Source organism: Ahaetulla prasina, chromosome 17, assembly GCF_028640845.1.
Source record: "Ahaetulla prasina isolate Xishuangbanna chromosome 17, ASM2864084v1, whole genome shotgun sequence".
NCBI classification, from domain to species: Eukaryota; Metazoa; Chordata; class Lepidosauria; order Squamata; family Colubridae; genus Ahaetulla; species Ahaetulla prasina.
Genome location: NC_080555.1, coordinates 9,066,725 through 9,092,268, shown reverse-complemented (window position 1 = coordinate 9,092,268; position 25,544 = coordinate 9,066,725). Strand labels below are relative to the sequence as shown.

General features: G+C 47.1%; 1 protein-coding gene across 1 annotated transcript in view; it reads right to left on the bottom strand.

Moving 5' to 3' along the window:
* Positions 1-25,544, bottom strand: part of NRXN2 (neurexin 2) — a 531,073-nt gene that overhangs the window by 257,289 nt on the left and 248,240 nt on the right. Inside the window, exons 11-15 of the mRNA XM_058160639.1 lie at positions 20,265-20,384; positions 14,954-15,338; positions 12,914-13,104; positions 4,507-4,680; positions 1,259-1,378 (exon numbers count right to left, since the gene is read on the bottom strand). Of these exons, the coding sequence (XP_058016622.1) occupies positions 1,259-1,378; positions 4,507-4,680; positions 12,914-13,104; positions 14,954-15,338; positions 20,265-20,384 (990 nt within the window). The remainder of the gene's footprint in view (positions 1-1,258; positions 1,379-4,506; positions 4,681-12,913; positions 13,105-14,953; positions 15,339-20,264; positions 20,385-25,544) is intronic.

The following is a 25,544-nucleotide window of genomic DNA, read 5'->3' as shown; positions in this document are numbered from 1 at the left end:
AACTCTCACCCGAAATCGTCAACCCCCCGTATTTCTCAACCTTAGCAACTTTAAGAGGCGTCGGCTTCCACTCCCAGAATTCCCCAGTCAGTATGCTTTAAGAGGGGTGGACTTCAGCTCCCAGAATTCCCCAGTCAATATGCTTTAAGATGGGCGGATTTCAATTACCCGAATTCCCCAGTCAGCATGGTTTGAGATGGGTGGACCTCAACTCCCAGAATCCCCCAACCAGCATGCTTTAAGATGGGCGGATTTCAATTACCCAAATTCCCCAGTCAGCATGGTTTGAGATGGGTGGACCTCAACTCCCAGAATCCCCCAACCAGCATGCTTTAAGATGGGCGGACTTCAATTCCCAGAATCCCCCAGCCAGCATGCTTTAAAACGGGGGAACTTCAACTCCCAGAATTTCCCAGTCAATATACTTTAAGATGGGCAGACTTCAATTCCCAGAATACCCCAACCAGCTTGAATTCTGGGAGTTGCAGTCCACGCTTCTTAAAGTTGCTGTGAGGTTGAGAAAACAAACAAACAAACCCAGCCTTGACATTTCTGCCTTCCGAAGTTTTTTATCCCACCTTCCTTCTCTCTCTCTTTCTCTCTCTCTCTCTCTTACTACAGTAACCGCACGAACATCAGCCTCCCCCTTTGACAAACCTGTTAGTCTTCAGCCACTGCGTAGCACAACTCCCGGGACTTCCAGCGGGCTGACTCCCCACCGTGGGGAAAGGACGAGGAGCGTAAGACGGAGGGGAAATTAGGTGGAATTCCACGGAGGATGCCCACTTCCTGGCTGTTTCCTTCAAGGCTCGGCCCTCAAGTGCATCCAAAAGTGGTTTATGGGATGAGTGCGTAGCTGGGTTGTTGTTGTTTTTTTGTTTTACAAGCAGTGCTGCCCGTGTCTTTTAGAGTGGAAGCGGGGCAGGGGAAGGGGTGGGGGCTGTCCCTAACCCATGTATCTCTTCTACCCTCCCTTCTCCTCCCCCAGGAGATCTGCAGTCTCCGCAGGTAGAACAAGTCAGATCAAAGAGACAACCTGCCTTGACAGAATTCGAACCCGCAGCCGCATTTTAACGAAAATCCATTGGCAGGGATCTGGTTCGGAATCGTCCCCTGGGTTCTTGTTGAGCTCCGATTGAAGGCTGAGCAGAAAGAGCCCCTTATCCATCCACCCCGAAACCCCTCGGCAGGTCTGTGTTCCTGTGGCCGCTGCCCCCCCCCGACGTCCACCCTCCCTCCCAGCTCTTCGGCTACTCACGGTCATTGCACACCGGGCCGCCGTAGGAGGTCATGGTACAGTCACACGTGTAGCCGTCCCATTGCTGAAGGCAGACGCCCTGGTTGGCGCAGGAGTCCTCCGTACAGGTGGTGCTGGGGCCTGGGGAGCAAGGGGAGGGCGGGGGAGGAAGCAGAGTCAGTGGACAGTTCCAAGCCATGGCACAACTATCAGGGCAGAGCGACCAACCAACCAACCAACCAACCAGGAAGGGCATTGCAAACTTCCCCGAGAATTACAGGTTAAATTTCCAGGAGATGCCAACTTGCTTTGGAAAATCTGGGGCCCACTGAGCTGTATTAGGAAGTGGGAGCAAAGGCAGGTGTGTTCACACAACACATTAAACACGAAAGCAGTCTTGACCGCTTGAAGAGGTGTGGACTTCAAGTCCCAGAATTCCCCAGCCAGCAACCTATAAGGTGGGCGAGCATCAGCTCTCAAAATCCCTCAGCCATCATGGTTTAAGAGGTGTGGGCTTCAAGTCCCAGAATTCCCCAGCCAGCATGATTTAAGAGGTGTGGGCTTCAAGTCTCAGAATCCCCAGCCAGTATTCTGTAAGATGGGTGGGCTTCAAGTCCCAAAATCCCCCAGTCAGTATCCTGTAAAATGGGTGGGCTTCAGCTCCCAGAATCCCTCAGCCAGCATGGTTTAAGAGGTGTGGGCTTCAAGTCCTAGAATCCCCAGCCAGTATTCTGTAAGATGGGTGGGCTTCAAGTCCCAAAATCCCCCAGCCAGCATCCTGTAAGATGGGTGGGCTTCAGCTCCCAGAATCCCTCAGCCAGCATGATTTAAGAGGTGTGGGCTTCAAGTCTCAGAATCCCCCAGTCAGTATGCTTTACGATGGGTGGACTTCAAGTCCCGAATTTCCGTAGCCAGCATGCTTTAAGCAGGGGTGCGATTCTACCGGTTCAGACCAGTTCGAGTGAACCGGTAGCTCCGGCGACCAGCTGGGCTCGTCCACCTGCCCCTGCACTTTACCGACTTATATCTTCTCAGCTGATTCGAGCGGCAGACTGTGTTACTCCCCAGCAGTAACGTGGAAGGTAAGTTTTCGTAAAACTGTGCACGCACACGGCAGTTTTACGAAAACCGAACCGGCAGGATCCCACTACTGGCTTTAAGACATGTGGATAAGGAGGAAGATGGTAAGGGGGAATAGTCTTTGTGAGTTCAGGACTATTCCTAACTAAGATGGAAATCGTCTATGTGATCGCTGGGCAGTCTTAAGAAAGAGTTGTTAGATGGTCTGACCTCTGATTAAGTAATACAGATATATGTTTAGATTTGTGAAATTTAAGAAGTTAATAGAAGATTTATTAATGATGTTTTGGGGAATTAAATATGGGGACTAGACTTCATTTAAATATTCAGAATGGGATGGAATAGATTTTTTTTATTAGATATGTGCAAATAACTATTAATTTTAAAAAGGAGAAGAAAATATATTGTATTAGACCATAATGGGGGGTGAAACTTGAAATATGTTTAAGGATGTACCTGACTGATAACCTGTTCACAATGATTTATTATTATTATTATTGTTGTTTATAAAAAAAAATTAAAAAAAAAAAGACGTGGATTTCAACTACCAGTATGCTGGCTGGGGAATTCTGGGAGTTGAAGTCCATGCCTCTTCTTAAAAGGTCAACATTTGAGAAACAACGGCTCTAAAGCCAGGTGAACAGAATTAAATTCCTGTCTGGATTCACTCATCTGGAAATTCATTCATTTGTGCATGAATCTGTTTTCTGACCTCGCACACAACGCTGGTCCTTTAGCTGATGGGCTGCATACTCACAAAAAAACTAAGTTAACACAACCAAGGCGCGTTTGGTGAACGAGCCATTCAGGTTTTGCTTGATCTGATGACGTCTGGTGTTACGCAAACTCCATTGCTACGTTCATGTAAATATTTGGATAAGGGGACCTTAATGTCCCCACCTGCATTTGAGACATGGGCAGATGTTTGCTTAGCTTAGTACTCAAGCTGGCTCTTCTTTGCTTAATCATAGCTTACTGATTGAACTAACTGGCTGGGAGGGCATTGAAGGCTACAATATAGTCTGAAGTTGTTAATTCAAATTAGGTGGGGCTTCACCCCAGACAAGTGGCAGACAAGGCCAGCTCTATCCCACTTAGCGTGTGCTGTCTAAGCCAAGGTGTACTAACATAAGCGAACGCCAGACAGGGAAGACAAAAGGATGGTTACAAGCACCCACCCAATTTGGAGGTCTGTTCACAAAAGACGCAGAGGCCTAGAGGCCTCATTCACAGAACATGCAACACCCAAAGAGTTGGTCATTGGCTGATTTTGTGTCACAATTTAATTCACCGAATGGAAGGAAGGAAGGAAGGAAGGAAGGAAGGAAGGAAGGAAGGAAGGAAGGAAGGAAGGAAGGAAGGAAGGAAGGAAGGAAATAGAGGGCGAGAAGTAAGGAAGGAAATGGAGTGAGGAAGGAAAGGAAGGAAATGGAGGAAGGGAGGAAGGAAAAAGAGGAAAGGGAAAGGGAAAGAAGGAAGGAGGGAGGGAGGGAGGAAGGACAGAAATAGAGGGCGAGAAGTAAGGAAGGAAATGGAGTGAGGAAGGAAAGGAAGGAAACGGAGGAAGGGAGGAAGGAAAAAGAGGAAAGGGAAAGGGAAAGAAGGAGGGAGGGAGGGAGGGAGGGAGGGAGGGAGGGAGGGAGGGAGGACAGAAATAGAGGGCGAGAAGTAAGGAAAGAAATGGAGTGAGGAAGGAAAGGAAGGAAGGAAATGGAGGAAGCGGAAAGAGGGAAGGAGGGAAGAAAGGAAGGAAGGAAACGGAGGGTGTTCCTGCTCCCTTCTCAAGGGCAACCTGCCCTTTCTCCTTCCCGCCTCCCCTTTTCCTCCCTTTCCCCCTTTGCCTTTTTTTTAATTTTATTTACATTTATATCCCGCCCTTCTCCGAAGACTCAGGGTGGCTTACAGTGTATAAGGCAATAGTCTCATTCTATTTGTATATTTACAAAGTCAACTTATTGCCCCCCCAACAATCTGGGTCCTCATTTTACCTACCTTATAAAGGATGGAAGGCTGAGTCAACCTTGGGCCTGGTGGGATTCGAGCCTGCAGTAATTGCAGGCTGCTGTGTTTTAATAACAGGCTATCTTACAGCCTGAGCCACCACGGCCTTGACCTTGACCGCTGGGTGTGAACCCAACCAACGCAAAATGCAGCTGAGCCCCGCCCCTGCCCCCCTTTGCCCCCCTCACCATCACAGCCCCTCTCGACATGCCCAATCCGATGCAGGGCGTCAGCGATGAGGTCTGGGAGTCGGCCATTGAGGTCCACGGAGGCCAGGCAGCCCTGGAAACCATCCCGAGAGGCAACCAGTTTGGGTAGGTTGTGGAACATGCTCTTGCTCAAGCCTCCGATGTACAGCTCCCCTGCAAGGCCCAAGAGAGGCGAGTTAGCAACCCTGGCGCCCATATGGCGGGTGGGTGGGGGTGCAAGATGGGGGTTCCCCTTCTTTCGGACACGGAAGGGGGTCTTGGAGAGTTATTTGTCAATCTATGCTGTCTACCTGGCCTCTACCTTCTATGTGCTGTCCATCTATCTCAATCTCTATTTCTCTATTTCTATTATCTGTCTGTCTGTCTGTCTGTCTTGGTATCTATCCCTGTCTGTTTCTTTCTTTCTTTCTTTCTTTCTTTCTTTCTTTCTTTCTTTCTATCTATCTATCTATCTATCTATCTATCTATCTATCTATCTATCATCTATCTATCTATCGTCTATCATCTATCTATCCGTCTGTCTGTTGTCTGTCTGTCTATCACTTATATCTAGCTATCTATATCTATCTATCTATTTATCTATCTATCTATCTATCTATCTATCTATCTATCGTCTGTCATCTATCACTTACCTCTATCTATCTGTCTATTATCTATCACTTATCTCTATATCTATCTATCTTTCTTTCTATCATCTGTCTATCATCTATATCTGTCTTCTGTCTATCACTTATATCTATCTATCTATATCTATCTATCTATCTATCTATCTATCTATCTATCATCTATCTATCTATCGTCTATCATCTATCTATCCATCTGTCTGTTGTCTGTCTGTCTATCACTTATATCTAGCTATCTATATCTATCTATCTATCTATCTATCTATCTATCTATCTATCTATCGTCTGTCATCTATCACTTACCTCTATCTGTCTATTATCTATCACTTATCTCTATATCTATCTATCTTTCTTTCTATCATCTGTCTATCATCTATATCTGTCTTCTGTCTATCACTTATATCTATCTATCTATCTATTGTCTGTCTATCTATCTATCTATCTATCTATCTATCTATCTATCTATCTATCTATCTATCTATTTATCTATCTATCTATCTATCTATCTATCCACCTATCACTTATCTCTATCTATCTATCATCTATATCACTTATCTCTATATCGATCTATCTATCTATCTATCGATCTATCGATCTATCTATCGTCCGTCTATCATCTATCTGTCTGTCTTCTGTCTATCCATCACTTATAATCTATCTATCTATCTATCTATCTATCTATCTATCTATCTATCTATCTATCTATCTATCTATCGTCTATCTCTCTCTGTCTTCTATCTATCACTTATCTCTATCTAATCTATCTATCTATCATCTATCTATCATTTGGGTGGGGAAAATGTTAGGTCTTTCAGAGTCAGGTTTTCACCAGCTGTGCCAATATGACATCTTACACAAAATTAAGAACCAAAATTGTGGAAACCTTTTGGGAAAAGTGTATTTTCTAAAATTCAGCTAATAAGACCACTTTTTCGGGGGGAGGAGCAGTACCATAAAATGATATATCAATGGAAAGATCATTGAATCAAGAATGTAATGCAATGACTTTTACGAAGGATTTGCTATCAGAATGGCAGTTACAGTATAAAGAAGAAAAGTGAAATATGTAGAAAAAGTGATATATACAAAAATTATCCCTACGTCAGTAAATCCTTCGTTGGGTAACCTTTAGCATGAATTACGGCTTTGCAACATCTTTCCATGTAGTGAACCAAGTCTTTGAGTTCTGCAGCTGTTATCATGTGAAACCAAGATTGAAGGATGGCTTCTATTAACTGGGTTTTATTGCTGGGTCGCTTCTGACTAACCAGTTTCTTGAGTCGGCTCCATAGATTTTCAATTGGGTGAAGGTCTGGGCTATTCAATACCAGGCCATTCCAGCAGTGGAATAGGATTATCTTGAAACTCCCCAAAAAAGTGGTGTCATTAGCCATCAAACCTCAAAAATAAACTTTTCCCAAAGTATATTTTTTTCCACAATTCTGGCCCCTACTGTATGCTTTGAGGACACTCTAGGCCAAAAGTCAGAGTTTTGATTGCTTTGGGGTTATTACTTGGAACCCCGAGACTGGTTTTCCCATGGACTTTGCTGGTCAGGAGTTCGCAAAAGACGATCACGTGACCCCAGGACACGGCAACTGTCCTAAGAACATGCCAGTTGCCGAACTTTTGAATGCTGATCGCGTGACCATGGGGAGAGGTGCTGCGACGGTTGTAGTGTTGAAAAACGTACGTCATAAATCACTTTATTCCGTGCCGTGGTAACTTCGAACGAATAAATGGTTCTAAGTCGAGGATTACCAGTATTAGACAAACCACAGTTGGATACCCTTGTAAAGTTAGGCACTTCCAACACACAACAGCTTCTATCAACCCCGGCATGCCCCCCCCCCAAGGGGAAAAAAAATCAACCCACAGATCAATGGTGGGTTTCAAAAATTCTCGCTACCGGTTCGGTGGGCGTGGCTAGGTGGGAGGGGCATGTGACTGAGTGGGCGTGGCCAACTTGACATCACTCATGCCCACGCTCACGCCCACAGGAAAAGGTAGGAAAATTTTGGGAATTTCCACCTGTCTACCCCTGCCCTCCCTTCGCCAGTCCCTCCCCCCAGCCGCTGCCTCTTTGAGAGCCGAAGGCAAGCTGACCGGAATTTTTGGCATTTCCGCTTTCCTCCAGCTGGAAAGCGGCTGGCAAAGAAGCCTCCCAGCCGCCGCCTCTTTGAGAGCCGCTTTGCAGCTGCGGCGGCTGACCACCGGCTACCGAAAAGTACCAGCGGAAAAAGCTGCTGCTGTCACCGCCATGTTCCCACCAGACTTGCAAGGCAATGGGATGCACACGCGTGAAGAACATGGCGGCAACAAACATGGTGGCCGGGGCGAGCGAGCGGCCATCGCTACCGGTTCGGTGATCTTGGCCAAATTTCCGCCTACGTTCGCGCGAACCGGTGCAAAATACCGCCTCTGCCACAGATCCAGAAGATGTCACCTTCCCTTCCGCCCAAAATGCAACTTTTTTGCTCAGACCCAAAGTGCTTTAAAAAAAAAAATTCTTCCTTCCTTAAGGTTTGAGAGCTGCTCAGAGCAGTTTTGTTAAAGGTCACAGCCCACATTAGATTAATTATGATGTCTACAGCTCTCCCTCTGTTATGCTCTGGATTCCTTTCCTTGAGCTTATTGAATTAAGGTTTTGTTTTTTTTCTATGAAAGAAAAAACAAACCAAAAAAAAAAGAAGACGACCGTATCCAAACTGTCACGCTTAAAAGCTAATTTAAACCCCCCAGAGCATGAAACCACCAACTCCCTTCCCTCTAAGCAAAACATTTGCCTGTTTCAGTTGATATTTCACTCGGTTAAAAGCTATGCACCGAACGGCGCTGGCTCATCGTTCCGAATAAATTGCCGGCAAGTTCGGCATCTCCGTGACAGATTACGAGCCACTGAGACCTTAACCACAAACGTCTCTCTCCTCTCCATGATATGGCTTCGCCTTTGCAATTGTAGAAGCAATTAATTTTTTTTTTTTAACCTCTGGATCAGTGATGGCTAACCTTTTTGCCGTCGCGTGCCAAAAGCGGGGCGGGGGGGAGTTCTGCGGGATCGCGCGCGTGCCAACACTCATAATTCAATGCGGTGTCCCCCCCCCACGCATGCACGCGCGACCTCCCCCGCACTCTGCCCGCTTTTGGCATGCGATGGCCTGGTGGGCCTGAAGTAGGCCCGTTTTTTGCCCTCCCCAGGCTCCAGAGACTTTCTTGGAGCCTGGGGAGGGCGAAAACGGCCTTCCTCTCTCCTCCAGAGGCCGGAAATGGCCCCTTTGCTGACTTACGGTGGGCCCGGAAGGCCTGAGAATCAGCTGGTCTGTGTGCGCATGCATGTCGGAGCTGAGGTAGGGCAACGCTCACGTGCCCACAGATATGGCTCCGCGTGCCACATGTGGCACGCATGCGATAGGTTCGCCATCACGGCTCTGGATACTCTGTTTTCTTTCTTTCGTTTTTTTTTAATTTAAAGCAAGTACGAGAAAAATTTTTAACCAACTCTCTGGTGGCAAGTTGTTCCACTGGTTAATTGTTCTCACTGTCAAGAAACTTCGCCTTAGTTCCAAGGTTGGTTCTCTCCTTGATAGGTTTCTGTCAGAATAGAGCTGGAAGGGACCTCAGAGGTCATCCAGTCCAACCCCTTGCTTAAGCAGGAAATCCTATGCCAGGGGTGTCAAACTCAAGGCCCGAGGGCCAGATCCAGCCCACGGGGTGCTTAGATCTGATCCGCAGGGCCACCCTGGAAACAGAATTGTCCCGCAGTGACTCTACTAGTGAAAACGGAGCTTGGGAGGGCTGCAGGCAGCCCTTCCGAGCTCTGTTTTCGCTGGCAGGGGGTTGCAGGAGGCCGTCGCAGCCGGAAACAGAGCTCGGGAACCTATTTTCACTGGCAGAGCGCTTGGGCCACCTCAGGCGCCCAAATATGAATGGCGTCATGCTGGTCATGCCCACGCCAACCACGCCCCCGCCCTGCCCCCCGAGGTCAAACTGGGGGTGAAATGATCCTGGTGCAGACCAGATCGCCCGAGCTGGTAGCAATGGCAGCGGGTGGTTCAGAGAACTGGTAGCAAAAATCCCTGACACCCGCCCCCGCCCGCCCATGCCCAGCTGAGCCGTGCGATCATCAGAGTTTTTTGTTTTTTTTACTTTTAAAAGCATTTTTTCTTCAGATGAAAAAATGCTTTTAAAAGTTAAAAAAAGTGCCTCTGATGATCGCGCGGCTCAGCTGGGCGCATCGGAACCTTTTAAAAGCATTTTTTTCTACAACCTCTTCGGCCGAAGAGATTGTAAAAACATGCTTTTAAAAGGCTCCTCTGGCGATCCCAGCTGAGTTGCCTGATCGTCAGAGGCTTTTAAAAGCATTTTTTTACAACCTCTTCATAAAAAAAATGCTTTTAAAAGTTACCAAAAAAAAAAGTTGGCCATGCCCACCCAGTCAGATTAACCCCCCACCAAGCCACGCCCACAGAACCGGTAGTAACAAATTTTACATTTCACTCCTGGGTCAATTTTACAATTTTACATTTCACCCCTGGCAGTGCTGATGTGGCCCTCAATGAAATTGAGTTTGATATCCCTGCCCTATGCAATTCCAGACAAATGGCTGTCCAGTCTCTTCTTAAAGACCACCAGTGTTAGAGCATCTACAACGTCTAGTGGCAAGCTGTTCCACTGGTTAATTGTTCTCCCTGTTAGGAATTTTCTCCTTAATACCAGGAACCGTTGCTTCCCTCCTTGGTTAGTTTCCATCTGTTGCTTCTTTTTCTGCCTTCGGGTGCTTTGGAGAATAGGTTGACACCCTCTCCCTTCTTTGTGGCAGCCCCTCAAATATTGAAATACTATTATCATGTCATGTCAGGGGCTGGACTAAACTAGAAAGCCTTAAGTTTTGTTTTCCAGAGGAAACCCACAGGTTCCTTCTCAGCAAAAGGTATTTAAATGTATCAGATAAAATAATTCTTTGAATGGGCAGGCAAACAAAGAAGTTGGATCAATCCATCCATACATCAGTAGACAGGAAAATATTTATTTTCAAATACAGTTATCCAAAAATAACAACCACGAACGAATATGTAATCTAGTAATATCCACGCTTCTTAATTACCCCGTTAAATCAATAACAATATCCTTTTTTTTTTTAGAGTATACTAAATTCTGGAAAGCGAATTTTATTGAGGTGAGCAAACATTTATAGAGTCAAGGGGCCATTAATGATTTTGCTGCCTACGCAGATTATTGAATGAAAAGTTAAATCTCATTAGATGTCAGTAAAAAGTAATGCTCTAAATGTTTTTCCAATTCAAGGCCACTGACTTCCTAAAATCTAGCCATAGATTTCCAAAGAGGTCCTGAACCCCTAATTAAAAACCCCTAGACTTGATTGGTCGTCTTTTCCGATTCTTGTTTGGCTTTTCTAATTGTTCATATTTCTCACCCAGATTTACAAACCTATGAATTATTCCATTTGGGGGCCAATGTCTTATGAAAACTGCAGAAAAGGAATCCAATAATAATAAAAGGTATTAATGAGATTAATATTAATCCATTATTATTAACATTAATCATTATCAATGAGATTAATATTAATTCAGTATTTGAGGGGCTGCCAGAAAGAAGAAAGGGGGGGATCAATTTATTTCCTGAAGGCAAGACAAGTAACAATGGATGGAAACTAACCAAGGAGAGAAGCAACCTGGAATTAAACTTCCTGACAGTAAGAACAATTAACCGGTGGAACAGCTTGGCACCAGATGTTGTGGGTGCTCCAACACTGGAGGCTTTTAAGAAGAGACTAGACAGCCCTTTGGTCTCCTGTTGGAGCAGGGGGTTGGACTGGAAGACCTCCAGAGTTCCTCTCACTCTGTTATTTTGTTATCTCAGATGTTTCCACCGTTCTTCTAATTTATTAAGATCTCCCTGAATTCTGATAGTGTCTCTCAAGGTGCTTGCTATCCCCTGAATATGAGTCTCCTGCAAATTTGCTAACCCTAATTTTATTTAAATTAAAATTAAAAAAGCCACAAATAAACACATTGCACAGAATGGAGCTCTACGAAGTATCACTCGTTATCCATTTCCGGCTCAACACACAATTTTTTCTTCCTTCGGATTGACTTGAGAACTGGCAGGGGGGCAAAAAAGGGAAAAGAAACAGGCTAGTTTTGGGGCAAGGCAGGGCCAGGCCCTCCAGGGCAGATGCTGCGAGTGGCATCAAACCTCTGGCTAAATCAACTGCGTTGGAAGCAGCTCTGTTTGGGTGACCACAGACCTGATCCAAGTCATCAAGTAGGGTGGTGTTTTCCAGAAATAAAACATATCGTAAGGAAAACTAGATGATTAGATGGAAAAAAAGCAGGGGTCACCAATCTTTCGGACCTCGGGGACCGCTAAATTCATAATTTTAAATCCCGTGGACCACTAAAATGATCTGCCTAATGACAGATCGGCTGGGACAGACAGCTGGGTGGGCGTGGCTAGGTGTTCATGTGACTGGGTGGGCATGGCCAACTCAATGTCACTCATGTCAAGGGGTGCCTTGCCAGCCTCTATTTGCCCCTCCCCGCCTGGGCTCCTTAGGGCCCCAACAGGAAGCAGTTGCTGGAGCTAAGCACCCACCATGAGAAAAAGTTGGCAAAACAGCTCAGTTCAAATTGGATCTGGCCGAGAAGGAGGCTCGGCAGAAGCACCTCACTGAGGACTACAAGCATAGGCTTTACAAGCAGAGGGAAGACCTGCAGGAGTGCAAGGCCAGGTACCGGCGCCTGAGATGATCAGCCAGTTCCAGGCCATGATGCAGCCCCACTGGAACGAGGCCCTCCAGCTCTTTGCCACCATCGGCACTTCCCTCCAGCCTTCGCCCAAAGCCCACACCAGGAGGCTGAAGCAGACCCCAAGTCGGAATTTATGCCCCCCTCCAACCCCCACAAAAAGACCCCATAAGGGGAGATTCTCTGCAGCAACACAACCGTTCATTGCCATGTATCTGACCCAGGAGCCGTAGTTTGAGGACCCCTGATTTAGTGCAATATAAAAAATGCAAATCATTTTTCTGCGGACCACCAATTTTTTTTCACAGACCACCAGTTGGTGACCGCTGAACTAGATAATTCTTGTCCCAGCACGTTTTTGGCAGAGTACAAGTAGTCTTCGACTTAAAACAATTTGTATAGTGACCGTTCAAAGTTACGACACTGAAAAAAGTGACTTATGACCATTTTTCACACTTATGACCATTGCAGCATCTCCACGCTCACATGATCAATATTCAGGTGCTTGGCCACTGGTTTATATTTACGACGGTCGCCAGGGTCACGTGATCCCCTTTTGCGACCTTCTGACAAGCAAAGTCGATGGGGAAGCTAAATTCACTTAACAACCGTGTTCCTAGCTTAACAACGGCACTGATTCACTTAACAACGGTGTCCAGAAAAGGGGTAAAATGGGGGGAAAGCTCATTTAACAAATGTCTCGCTTAACAACATAAATTTTGGGCTCGATTGGGGTCGTAAGTCGAGGAATGCCTCTAATATATTTCTTCCTTCCTAAGCTTTGTATTTAAAAGCTATCATGGATTTTGGCCTGCAATTTTTTTTCCTTGAAGGCCTAAATGTCGCCCTCTGGTGTCTTAACTGGGAACTGCTGCTTTGATGACTTTTAATGGCTTCCAGGATATTATCCCCTGGTTTATGGGTTCTGTAGTTCTGACTGCAGGGCTAGGAGTCGCCCCACTTGGGATCCCACGCTGTGGGAATTTCGTGGCTCACCTTTGAGGTCCAGGTTGCGGGCCCCGTTGGAGTGCTGTGTGACGGTGCGCGAGTCGATCTTCAACGTGTGGACGTTGTTAGTGTCGCGGGACACAATGACGTTGTGCCACTGGTTGTCGTTCACCGGCTTGTCTGAATTCCCCTTCATCAGCGATGGCCCATTGCCCAGGTCGAAAACATAGTGGATGTACCTACCGGGTGGCCAGAACAGGGGTGGGGAAAAAAAGAAAGAGAGATTTAATTCAATTCGATCGATTCTACCTTTCAGCCCAAATAAGAACATGGGCAGTAGGTGACTCACGTCAGCTAGCCAAGCCACACCCTCCGGAGAAAAACAGCTGGACCAAAGTGGAGAATTTCTTTCCAATTCCTCACTTCCTCAATTCCTCACAATTCCTTCACAATTCCTCAATTTTATATTTTTAAAGATTATTTTGGCTTCCAAGGGCCTCATTTTACAAGGCAGGAACCTGCAGTTCCCCAGACAGGAGAATGAAAAGGCCGGCCCAGAGCAGGCATCTTCCCAGGGCACCTAATTGGCAGCCATTTAACGCCAAAAGGGCAGGTGGGAGAGATTAAATCCCACCTCCAGAAAGACAGGCCCCTCTCTGCATGGCCATCTCTATCCTCTGCCTGCAACAGGAGACCCCACTGCCGTTATGTGGGCTGGGGACTGAATGCCTGGAGAGCCCAGAGGGCGAAGACTGGTGGATGCAGGGAGGGGAAGAAAAATCTGAGATGGTAATTTGGTTTGGTTGGGATTCCTTAAAAGAGGAGGGAGGGAGGAAGGAGAAAAGAGGAGGAGGAAGGAGGGAGGAGGAGGGAGGAGGAGGGAGGGAGGAGGAGGAGGGAGGAGGGAGGAGGGAGGAGAGAGAGAAAGAAAGAAAGAAAGAAAGAAAGAAAAGAGGAGAAAGAAAGAAAGAAAGAAAAGAGGAAGGGCAAGAAAAGAGGGAGGAGGGAGGAAAGAAGGAAGGAAGGAAGAGAAAGAAAGAAAGAAAGAAAGAAAGAAAGAAAGAAAGAAAGAAAGAAAGAAAAGAGGAAGGGCAAGAAAAGAGGGAGGGAGGCAGGAAGGAAGGAAGGAAGGAGAATTGGAGAGGAGGGGAGGAGGGGAGGGAGGAAGGAAGGAAGGAAGAAAGAAAGAAAGAAAAGAGGAAGGGCAAGAAAAGAGGGAGAGAGGAAGGAAAGAAGGAAGGAAGAAAGGAAAGAAAAGAGTAAGGGCGAGAGGGAGAGGGGAGGAAGAGAGGAGGAAGGAAGAAAGGAAAGAAGGAAGGAAGGAGAATTGGAGAGGGAGGGAGGAGGGAGGAGGAAGGAAGGAAAGAAAGAAAGAAAGAAAGGAAAGAGGAAGGGCAAGAAAAGAGGGAGAGGAAGGAAAGAAGGAAGGAAGAAAGGAAAGAAAAGAGTAAGGCGAGAGGGAGAGGGGAGGAAGAGAGGAGGAGGAAGGAAGAAAGGAAAGAAGGAAGGAAGGAGAATTGGAGAGGAAGGGGGAGGAAGGGAGGGTGGGAGGAGGGAAGGAAAGAGCCCTTGATTTAGTGAAAGCTAACCACTAGGCCTGATCATTGACATGCGATTGCAACCACCAGACCGCAATCAAGGAGCGATGGAAAGATGGTTGGGTGGACAGAAGGAAAAAAGCAAGAAGAGAGGGAGGTAAGGAAGGAAGGAGAAAGAAGGAAGGAGAAAGAGAAGGAGAAAGAAAGAAAGAAAGAAGGAAGGAAGGAAGGAAGGAAGGAAGGAAGGAAGGAAGGAAGGAAGGAAGGAAGGAAAGAAAGAAAAAGTAGGAACGTGTTTCTTTAAAGCAGAACTTGTCAAGGACCTACAGATGTTGGGGGGATGGGGGGGCACCATGTGTGGGCAGCAAGGATGGAACAAAATCTGCTCCCAGTGGGCAAATGGCTGTTGGGGGAATTGGGGCAGATTCTGTTCTGGAGGTGGGATTAAACCCCCCCCCCAAACACGGCAGGGTGACCATTGACATGGCCGGTGGCTTGTGCCCAGCAGAGCCTGAGAGCCGATGCCGCCCGCCCGCCCAGGGACCCTCACCCTTTGACCAGCTCCACCACGATGAAGTCGTTGCCGTTGCCACTGTTGAAGAGGATGAGCCCGTCGGTGGCCGTGGTCTTGAACTGGAAGAAGAGGTGCATGGAGGCGTAGGCCTGCAGCGTGGCCAGCGCCAGGTAGCTGGCTTTGCTTTTGAAGGTGACCGGGTCGGCGATGATGCTGCGCAGGCCGAAGCGGGCGTTGAGCTCGCAGTAGCTGATGTCGCCATTCTTGCAGAGGTCCATGTAGGGCATCCCGTTGAAGACCAGGCTGCTCAGGTGGCCGATGAAGTTGGAAGGCACCATGGAGATGAACCGCCGCTCCGTCATGATGCCCGTCTCGATGTTGTGGAACTCCAGGCGGGTGTGGGCGCCCGCCATCTGCCCTGCTTGGGCCGAGCAAAGGGCGGGAGGGAAAAATATTAGCACGCCGAGGTGTCAGGTGGCGCCCGGGAAAACTCCGGAAAAGAGGCTAAAGAGGGAAGCGGGTGGCGTGAAGCCCAGGCTTCCAGGAGCCTGGCAAAGCCCCCTCGCCACCAATCAATCGATCAATCAATCAGGACAGAGCTGGCAGGGACCTCAGAGGTCTGCTAGTCCAAACCCCCCCCCCCGGTTCAGGCAGGAGATCCTATACCAATTTAATCAATCAATCGATCAGAATGAAGCTAGAAGGGACCTTGGAGGTCTTGTAGTCCAACCCCCTGCTCAAACCGGAGCAGGGGCATCTCCGTGGTGCCCTCCAGCTTCATTGGCCATTATTTCAATCAATCAATCAATCAAAATAAAGCTGGCAGGGACCTCAGAGGTCTGCTAGTCCAACCCGCTGCTCAAGCAGGACATCCTATATCAATCAATCAATCAATCAATCATTCAATCAATCAGAATAGAGCTGGGGGACCTCAGAGGTCTACTAGTCCAACCCGCTGCTCAAGCAGGACATCCTATATCAATCAATCAATCAATCAATCAGAATAGAGCTGGGGGACCTCAGAGGTCTGCTAGTCGAACCCCCTGCTCAAGCAGGACATCCTATATCAATCAATCAATCAATCAATCAGAATAGAGCTGGGGGACCTCAGAGGTCTGCTAGTCGAACCCCCTGCTCAAGCAGGACATCCTATATCAATCAATCAATCAATCAGAATAGAGCTGTCAGGGACCTTAGAGGTCTGCTAGTCCAACCCGCTGCTCAAGCAGGACATCCTATATCAATCAATCATTCAATCAATCAGAATAGAGCTGTCAGGGACCTTAGAGGTCTGCTAGTCGAACCCCCTGCTCAAGCAGGACATCCTATATCAATCAATCAATCAATCAATCAATCAGAATAGAGCTGTCAGGGACCTCAGAGGTCTGCTAGTCCAACCCCCTGCTCAAGCAGGACATCCTATATCAATCAATCAATCAATCAGAATAGAGCTGTCAGGGACCTTAGAGGTCTGCTAGTCCAACCCGCTGCTCAAGCAGGACATCCTATATCAATCAATCATTCAATCAATCAATCAGAATAGAGCTAGGGGACCTCAGAGGTCTGCTAGTCGAACCCCCTGCTCAAGCAGGACATCCTATATCAATCAATCATTCAATCAATCAGAATAGAGCTGTCAGGGACCTTAGAGGTCTGCTAGTCCAACCCCCTGCTCAAGCAGGACATCCTATATCAATCAATCATTCAATCAATCAGAATAGAGCTGTCAGGGACCTTAGAGGTCTGCTAGTCCAACCCCCTGCTCAAGCAGGACATCCTATATCAATCAATCATTCAATCAATCAGAATAGAGCTGGGGGACCTCAGAAGTCTGCTAGTCGAACCCCCTGCTCAAGCAGGACATCCTATATCAATCAATCAATCAATCAATCAGAATAGAGCTAGGGGACCTCAGAGGTCTGCTAGTCCAACCCCCTGCTCAAGCAGGACATCCTATATCAATCAATCAATCAATCAATCAATCAATCAATCAATCAATCAAAATAAAGATGGCAGGGACCTCAGAGGTCTGCTAGTCCAACCCGCTGCTCAAGCAGGACATCCTATATCAATCAATCATTCAATCAATCAGAATAGAGCTGTCAGGGACCTTAGAGGTCTGCTAGTCCAACCCGCTGCTAAAGCAGGACATCCTATATCAATCAATCATTCAATCAATCAGAATAGAGCTGGGGGACCTCAGAGGACTGCTAGTCCAACCCGCTGCTCAAGCAGGACATCCTATATCAATCAATCATTCAATCAATCAATCAGAATAGAGCTGGGGGACCTCAGAGGTCTGCTAGTCCAACCCGCTGCTCAAGCAGGAGACCTTGTTTATAGCATTCCAGACAGGTGGATGTCCGCTTGTCCACTTCTGTTTCCAGCCTCCCTTCGCTGTCCCCGTCCGCCCCTCTGAATCCAGACTTCAACGCTATTAATCATCATCACTGCGATTACAGCTAGTCCTCAACTTACAACCGCAATTGAGACCAACGTTTACATCGTCCAGTGAGAGATTTGTTAAGGGAGTTTTGCCTCATTTTATGACTTTTCTCACCGCGTGTGTTAAAGTGAATCACCGCAGTTCTCAAATTAGTCCCGCGGTTGTTAAGTGAATCCGACTTTCCCGCCGACTTTGCTTGGCGGGAGGTCGCAAACGGGGATCACGTGACCCCCAAGAGATTGCAACCGTCATAGATGTGAGTCAATTGTCAGGCGTCTGAATGGAAATCACGTGCAATGGTCGTAAGTGAGAAAAACGGTCCCTTTTTCCAGTGCCGTCGTAACTCTGAACGGTCACTAAGTGGACTGTCGTAAATCAAGGACCGCCTGCAATTGCTTATCAATCCTCCTCGTTGCTGTTTAATCCCAGTTAAATTTTTTGTGGGCTGGATTTTTCATGCGGTCACTTGATGACTGAATTAAATCTGTTTGCACAATCCGATAATTCACGTACGAGCCAGTGAAATTGAATTGAATTGAATACGAATCACACTAGCCAAGTGGCTACGTCCACAATTACACCCGCTTTTGTACAAATGGGTGGATATGTACAGCGTGCAAAGCCACAACACGGCAGACCAGGGTTTTTTTTTAAAAAAACGTTGCAGGATGGCAGCTGGAGCAAAATCCAGCTGTTTTTAAAGGATAAAGAAATCTATTTTATTTCCACTCCCGGATGGCTTGTTCTCAATCTCCCCCTAGTGGCCAAAGCGGGTGATTGTTTTAAGATTCTGAGTCAAGACAGAAAAGGGACCTGCTGCCCTCTTGTGGCAGAAAGGAAGGACGGCAACGGTTCATTTTCCGCTCCCAAGTAAGCACAAGTTGTGTTTATTTTTATTTATTTATTTTGTTTATTTAAATTTATAATATTTATTTATTTTATTTTTATTTTATTTACATTTATACCCCGCCCTTCTCCGAAGACTCAGGGCGGCTTGCAGTGTGTAAGGCAATAGTCTCATTCTATTTGTATATTTACAAAGTCAACTTATTGCCCCCCCAACAATCTGGGTCCTCATTTTACCTACCTTATAAAGGATGGAAGGCTGAGTCAACCTTGGGCCTGGTGGGACTAGAACCTGCAGTAATTGCAGGCAGCTGTGTTTTAATAACAGGCTTCTTACAGCCTGAGCTTTATAAATTTATAATAAATTTATTAGTTGATTTAATGCCCCAAAATCCAGCAGCACCTTTTCCAGCTGCATTTTTTATCACAAGTGGAAATATTTGTGAGCTGGGCAACACTCGCTTCACCTGATACACAGGAGGGCCTGAACGCAGAGGGAAGGAAAATACAGGTGGTCCTCGACTTACGGCCCTAATTCAGCCCAAGACGATTTAGTGAATTTCTCCCCATGTTACGACCTCCCCTGCCACAGTTGTTAAGTGAATCACGGCAGTTATTAAGTTAGTATCATGGTTGGTAAGTGAACTGGGATTCCCCCATTGACTTTGCTTGTCAGAAGGTCGCAAAAGGGGATCGCGTGATCTCAGGACGCCCCAACTGTCGTAAGTGTGAATCAGTTGCCAAGCCTCTGAATTTGGATTCATGTGACCATGGGGGACGCTGCAACGGTCGTAAGTGTGGAAAACGGTCACCAGTCGCTTTTTTCAGTGCTGTTGTAACTTCGGTCGCTAAACAAACCGTCGTTACTTGAGGGCTACCTATATACAGATAGTCCTCAAGTTACAGCCATTCATTTAGTGACCGTTTTAAGTTACAACAGCACTGAAGAAAGAGACTTAGGACCATTTTTTCACACTTAACGACCATCGCAGCGTCCCCATGGTCACGTGATCAAAATTCAGATGCTTGGCAGCCGACTCACACTTACGACAGTTGGAGCATCCTGGGTTCATGTGATTCCCTTTTGCGACCTTCCCAGAGAGTTCCAACAAGCAAAGTCAACGGGGGAAGTCAGATTTTCTTAACAGCCACATGATTCCCTTAACCATTGCAGTGACTCGTTTAACAACCCTGAGAAAAGTGGGTGTAAAATCGGGCATGGCTGTCTTGCTTAGGAGCACAAATTCTGGTCCCAATTGTGGCCATAAGTCTAAGGCATTGTCTAAGGCAGGGGTCTCCAACTTTGGTCACTTTAAGACTTGTGGACTTCAACTCCCAGAATTCCTCAGCCAGCAAAGCTTGTGGGGTTTGCACAACCCCTTGGCCACTTTAAGACTTGTGGACATCCGGATATCCCACCGGATCAAATTATAATTATATATATATATATATATATATATATATGAATGTGCAGAAATGGACTGATTATCGATGGAAATGAAGGAGAGGGAAGATACTGAGTGCCATCGAATAAGGAATAGATGGTATTCCTGGCTGGAGAGTAAGCATAAAACTTAACAGAGATTTTTGTCATTGAATTCTGAATAGAGGTTAAAATAATTTAAATAAGAATGTTGGTTTATAGAGATACTTAGAAGCAGAATCTGTATATAGAGGTTAAATAGGATAAGTGATACCGATTATGATACTGTTATGAGTAATGTAATTTTGACACATTTGTCTTTGTGTGTTTTGTATTTTGTGTGTGTGTGTGTATTGTGCTGGGTTTTTTTTTGTATTGTGTATTTTAACTTTTGCGAAATTCAATAAATATTTTTTTTTTTAAAAAAAGACTTGTGGACTTCAACTCCCAGAATTCCTCAGCCAGCAAAGCTTGTTGAAGACTTGTGGACTTCAACTCCCAGAATTCTTCGGCCAGCAAAGCTGGCCGTGGAATTCTGGGAGTTGAAGTCCACAAGTCTCAAAGTGGCCAAGGGTTTGGGCGAACCCACCAGCTTCGTCTCACAAGCATCCTTCTGTTCCACTCTGGCTTACCTTCCACGGTGACGTTGTCGACGGACAGCTGCAGGTTCTTCCCGCGTCGGACCACCCGGACGGTGTGCCACTCGTTGTCATTGAGTTTGTGGCCAGCAAAGAGAGTTTCTGGCCCTTTACCTGTGGGCAGGACGGTGAGGTCAAGAGCAGCTGTTTTCTCGGGTATCGGAGAGCGGCTGGGTTCCCCGCCCTCCCGCTGACACACCCACCCCACCCCCAATTAGGGAATGCAGCCCCAGACACAAAGAATTCCCAGCCGACAACTTCACAGCATCTTTCATCACACACACACACACACACACACACACACTTACACACACAGCCCCTGGAAAGCAAGCACGGGCATTCAAACACCGCTCCAGACGAGTCCCATGTCGGTGTGGTTGCAGCCACCTTAACTCCTCATCAATCAAACCTTTTGGTAGATGCACCGTTTAGATTGGTGTTTCTCCTTTAAGATAGCATGGAGGTCAGGTCCAGAGGTGGGTTTCAGCAGGTTCTGACCAGGTCTGGAGAACCGGCAGTGGAAATTTCGAGTAGTTCGGAAAACCGGTAGTAAAAAAATCTGACTGGTCCCGTTCCCGTCTATTCTCTGCCTCCCGAGTCCCAGCTGATCGGGAGGAAATGGGGATTTTGCAGTAACCTTCTCCTGCCACGCCCACCAAGCCACGCCCACAGAACCGGTAGTAAAAACAAATGAAACCCACCACTGGTCAGGTCCCAGAATTCCCCAGCCTCCAGAACTTCACACCTAGAACTCCCCCCTCCTACCTTTCTCTCCAAAAGCCTGCCAGTTCCCCGACTCACCTGCCTCTAAGGATTAGTGTGAGTCCAGGATTTTGCAGCCAGGCTCACCTTACAACAGGTGTCAGCCCGGAGCATCCTTCTACGGGCCAAGGGGCATATCTGCCCATGGTCTTAACGTAACATAACATAATAACAGAGTTGGAAGGGACCTTGGAGATCTTCTAGTCCAACCCCCTGCCCAGGCAGGAAACCCTACACCATTTCAGACAAATGGCTATCCAACATTTTCTTAAAAATTTCCAGTGTTGGAGCATTCACAACTTCTGCAGGCAAGTCGTTCCATTTATTGATTGTTCTAATTGTCAGGAAATTTCTCCTTAGTTCTAAGTTGCTTCTTTCTTTGACCAGTTTCCACTCGTTGCTTCTTGTCCTCCCATCAGGTGCTTTGGAGAACAGCTTGACTCCCTCTTCTCTGGGGCAGCCCCTGAGATATTGGAAGACTGCTATCATGTCTTCCCTAGTCCTTCTTTTCATTAAACATACCCAGATTCCTGCAACCATTCTTCATATGTTTTAGCCTCCAGTCCCCTAATCATCTTGGTTGCTCTTCTCTGCACTCTTCCTGGAGTCTCAGCATCTTTTTTTAAAAATTTAGATTCAGATTAAGAAGAGTTGGAAGGGACCTTGTAGGTCATCTAGTCTAACCCCCTGCCCAAGCAGGAGACCCTAAACCAGTGATGGCAAACCTTTTCGGCACCGAGTGCCCAAAATGGAAGGCGCATGCATGTGTATGCATGTGCGCGCGCCGGAGTGCCGGAAACCTGAAGACCAGCTGGCTGGTGCACATGCCTGGTTTTTTGCCATTTTTGGCCATTTTCTGGGGCTTTCTTAGGCTGTTTTTCGGACCATTTTCAGGCCGTTTTCAGCCCGAAAAACGGCCCGAAAAACAACCTGGTTTTTGGCAGTTTTTCGGGCCATTTTCAGGCCGTTTCCCAGTGCTCTGGCACCCGCGAAGAACAGCTGGCCGTGCGCATGTGTGTGTGTCGGAAACCAGTAGAGCAGCTGTCCACAGAGAGGGCTCTGCGCATATGCCACAGGTTCACCATCACAACCCTACACCATTTCTGACAAATGGCAGTCCAATCGCTTCTTGAAAGCCTCTTCTGAGCCAGGCGGGCTTCTGTAGAGGGGGGGAGGGGGGCTAATAAAAAGGGGATTGTGGGTAGAGGGGGGATAGATCCTGGCCAAGACCCCCGGGGTGTGTGTGTCTTTTTGTACTTTTATCTTGACCCTGCAGAGCAAGTCAAGAAGACGATGAAAGGAAGCAGATAGAAAAGCCGTTTTCTCCCTTGTCTGGCAGCGCCCGGGAAAAACTTGCAAAATCATTGCCGGGCAATCCCCAGCTTCAAGAGGCTTTGCATTATGGGTTTTGGGGCAGACTAGAAATATCCACGGAAAAGAAGAAAGCTACCTTGCCAGGGTAAGGCTTTACGAGCTGACCAGCTGCTACAATGATGTAATGCTTGGAATGAGTCAGCAAGGTTTTGGGGCTGTTATCACTTTAAGAGCCTGTCATAAGAAGAGGCCCTGTTGGGGCATATCTCTCTCTCTCTCCATGTGTGCTTCTGTGCTGTAATTGCTGATTGTTTGAGGTCTGACAAGTATGTGTATGTATATATTCTTTGTAGATAAAACCACTATTTAAGTACAAACCTCTGTTTGCTGTATTTGCTCCTGGGTTGTCTCACATAGTAAAGCTGTGCACAGTCTCACACGTCTCTAGTCTCAGAAACCAACAAGGATGTTTCTCAACCAAATTCACACCCAAAACTGGATGCCGCTGGGGCTCAGTAACAGGGAGTGCCCAAGACCCTAAGGCAGGATCAGAACTCAGTGCCTCTCAGTTTTGAGCCTGGTGCCTTAACTAGACCCATACTGGGAGTAAGCAACGATAACTTTATAGCTTGTGGACTTCAGCTCCCAGAATTCCTGTCCACAGGTCGTGAAATTGTCATAATTGCCCACACCAAATGTGCATTAGAAAAAAACCACAGCTAAACATGGAAACAGCAACCGGGAGCAGGGGACGCAAGCAGACCATGGGTGGTTTTAGGTTTTTCCTAAGTGGGGCTTTTTGGGGAGGGGCTGGAGCAGTGGTGAAATCTGAATTGGTTTACTACCGGTTCGCTGGCTGTGCATGTGTGCTGTGTGTGCGCATGTGCAGCGCTCACCATGCACCAAATGCAAGATCCACACGCGCAGCGCACGCCAAAAGGAGGCATTGGGGTAAGTAGAACAGCGCGCGCGGGGTGTATATGTGTGTGTGTGAGAGATCAGCTGTGGCGCGCAATCTTTTTTTTTTTTTTTTACTTTTAAAAGCATCGTGCGGCTCAGCAGTGATCATCAGAGCCTTTTTTTTTAACCTTTTAAAAGCCTTTTTTACAACCTATTCGGCCGAAGAGGTTCTTTAAAAAAATGCTTTTAAAAGGTTAAAAAAAAAGAGGACTCTGACGATCAGTCCGCCTCAGATCGTCAGAGCCTCTTGTTTTTACCTTTTAAAAGCATTTTTTTAAAAGAAGCGGCAAGCGGGGAAGCGCATGACCGAGAATTGGGTGGGTATGGGCGGGGGGGGGGGGGAGGGATTTTTGCTACCGGTTCTCCGAACCACCCGCCGCCATCGCTACCAGATCGGGCGATATGGTCCGAACCGGGAGCATTTTACCCCTGGGCTGGAATGAGTAACATAGAAGGATCCGCCCCCCCCCCCCCCCGCTTTCCACGGATTAAAGCCATTGGCCTTGGCAAAGCAATTTTGGCCTGTTTACCGATTCCAGGCTCCCTTTGTGCCCAACCGACTTTGCATTCCTCTAAATCTGCTTCCAATACCGTATAAGAAGGATCAAATTTCCTGGGTTGCATCCGTAAGCGCAGAAGAAGAAGAAGAAGAAGAAAAAAGATTGCCAAAAAAAAAAAAAAAAGCGGGCTCCCAATTCTAATTTAGGAAGATTAGAGAAAAGTTCCCGTACGGGGGAAAGATTAAACGTTTGGGGAGTTTTTAAACCTCGCGGCAAAGGGAGGGACGGAAGGATGCAAATTTTAAAATATGCAAAAGAGGACTTTTTTCCTCCCCCCCCTCCCTTTCTCACCGTGTTCGACGTGGGGATCGTCGGTCGGAGCTAAATGAAAGAAAATCTCAGCCTTCGAAAAGAACTTCCTTCTTGGGATGTGGAACTCACGGCCACTTGCATGTCAGTAGGATCTATCCTTGAAGAGCCGTTTCCTGCCCCTTGAATCACAGGCCTTGGATCTCCCCATCACTGTGGGGCCACTTAGAAGGAGGGAGACCCCTGTCCTGCCTCTGTTTGCTCATTTTTCTCTAATTAGTAGGGGATTTACTAATGAATTCACCACTATAATATTCAGACAAATGGCTGTCCAATCCCTTCTTAAAAACCTCCGGTAATGAAGCACTACAACTTCTGGTGGCAACTTCTGTTCCACCGGTTAATCGTTCTCACTGTCAGGAAGTTTCTCCTTAATTCTTAATAATAAATAAATAAATAAAATAATTCCAGGTTGCTTCTCTCCTGGATTCTTTTCCATCCATTGCTTCTTGTCCTACCTTCAGGTGCTTTGGAGGATAGCTTGACCCCTTCCTCCTCTCTGTGGCAGCCCCTCAAATATTGGAAGACTGTTATCCTGTCTCCCCTGTTCCGTCTCTTCTCTAGACTAGCCAGGCCCAGTTCCTGCAACCGTTCATTGTTATGTTTTAGCCTCCAGTCCCCTCATCATCCTGGTTGCTCTTCTCTGCAATCTTTCCAGAGTCTCCACATTTATTTACATATACTTGACTAGGTAACATCATCACTCCAAGCAACACTGACAGGACAAGCCATTTGTTTATATTCACTCCCTTTTAGCACTGATGATGTTACCTAGTTGGGTCATGAAACGTCTTCAAGAAAACCACCAAGGATCCCAAGTTCTCCTCCTCCTCCTCCTCCTCCTCCTTCTCCTCTTCCTCCTCCTCTTCCTCCTCCTCCTCCTCCTCTCCCTCCTCCTCCTCCTCCTCTTCCTCCTCTCCCTCCTCCTCCTCCTCCTCTTCTCCTTCTCCTCTTCCTCCTCCTCCTCCTCCTCTTCCTCCTCCTCCTCCTCCTCCTCCTCCTCCTCCTCCTCCTCCTCCTCCTCCTCCTCCTCCTCCTCCTCCTCCTCCTCCTCCTCCTCCTCCTCCTCCTCCTCCTCCTCCTCCCTCCTCCTCCTCTTCCTCCTCCTCCTTCTCCCTTCTAGCACTGATGACATTACCTAGTTGGGTCACGAAACGTCTGCAAGAAAACAACCAAGCTCAGAGAGCACGTAGGACTCCACAGTTTTCTTATGAAAGATAGGAGACTCCACCGTTCCTTCAGTTTTCCAGCCTCTAACCCTCTCCCCCATCTCGTCTTCCATCTTTCGGCCCCCCCCCACCTCAAAAGTTCCCCTCCCCGGTTACACAGCCGCACATGCAGACACACAGATGCGCACACACACGTTTCC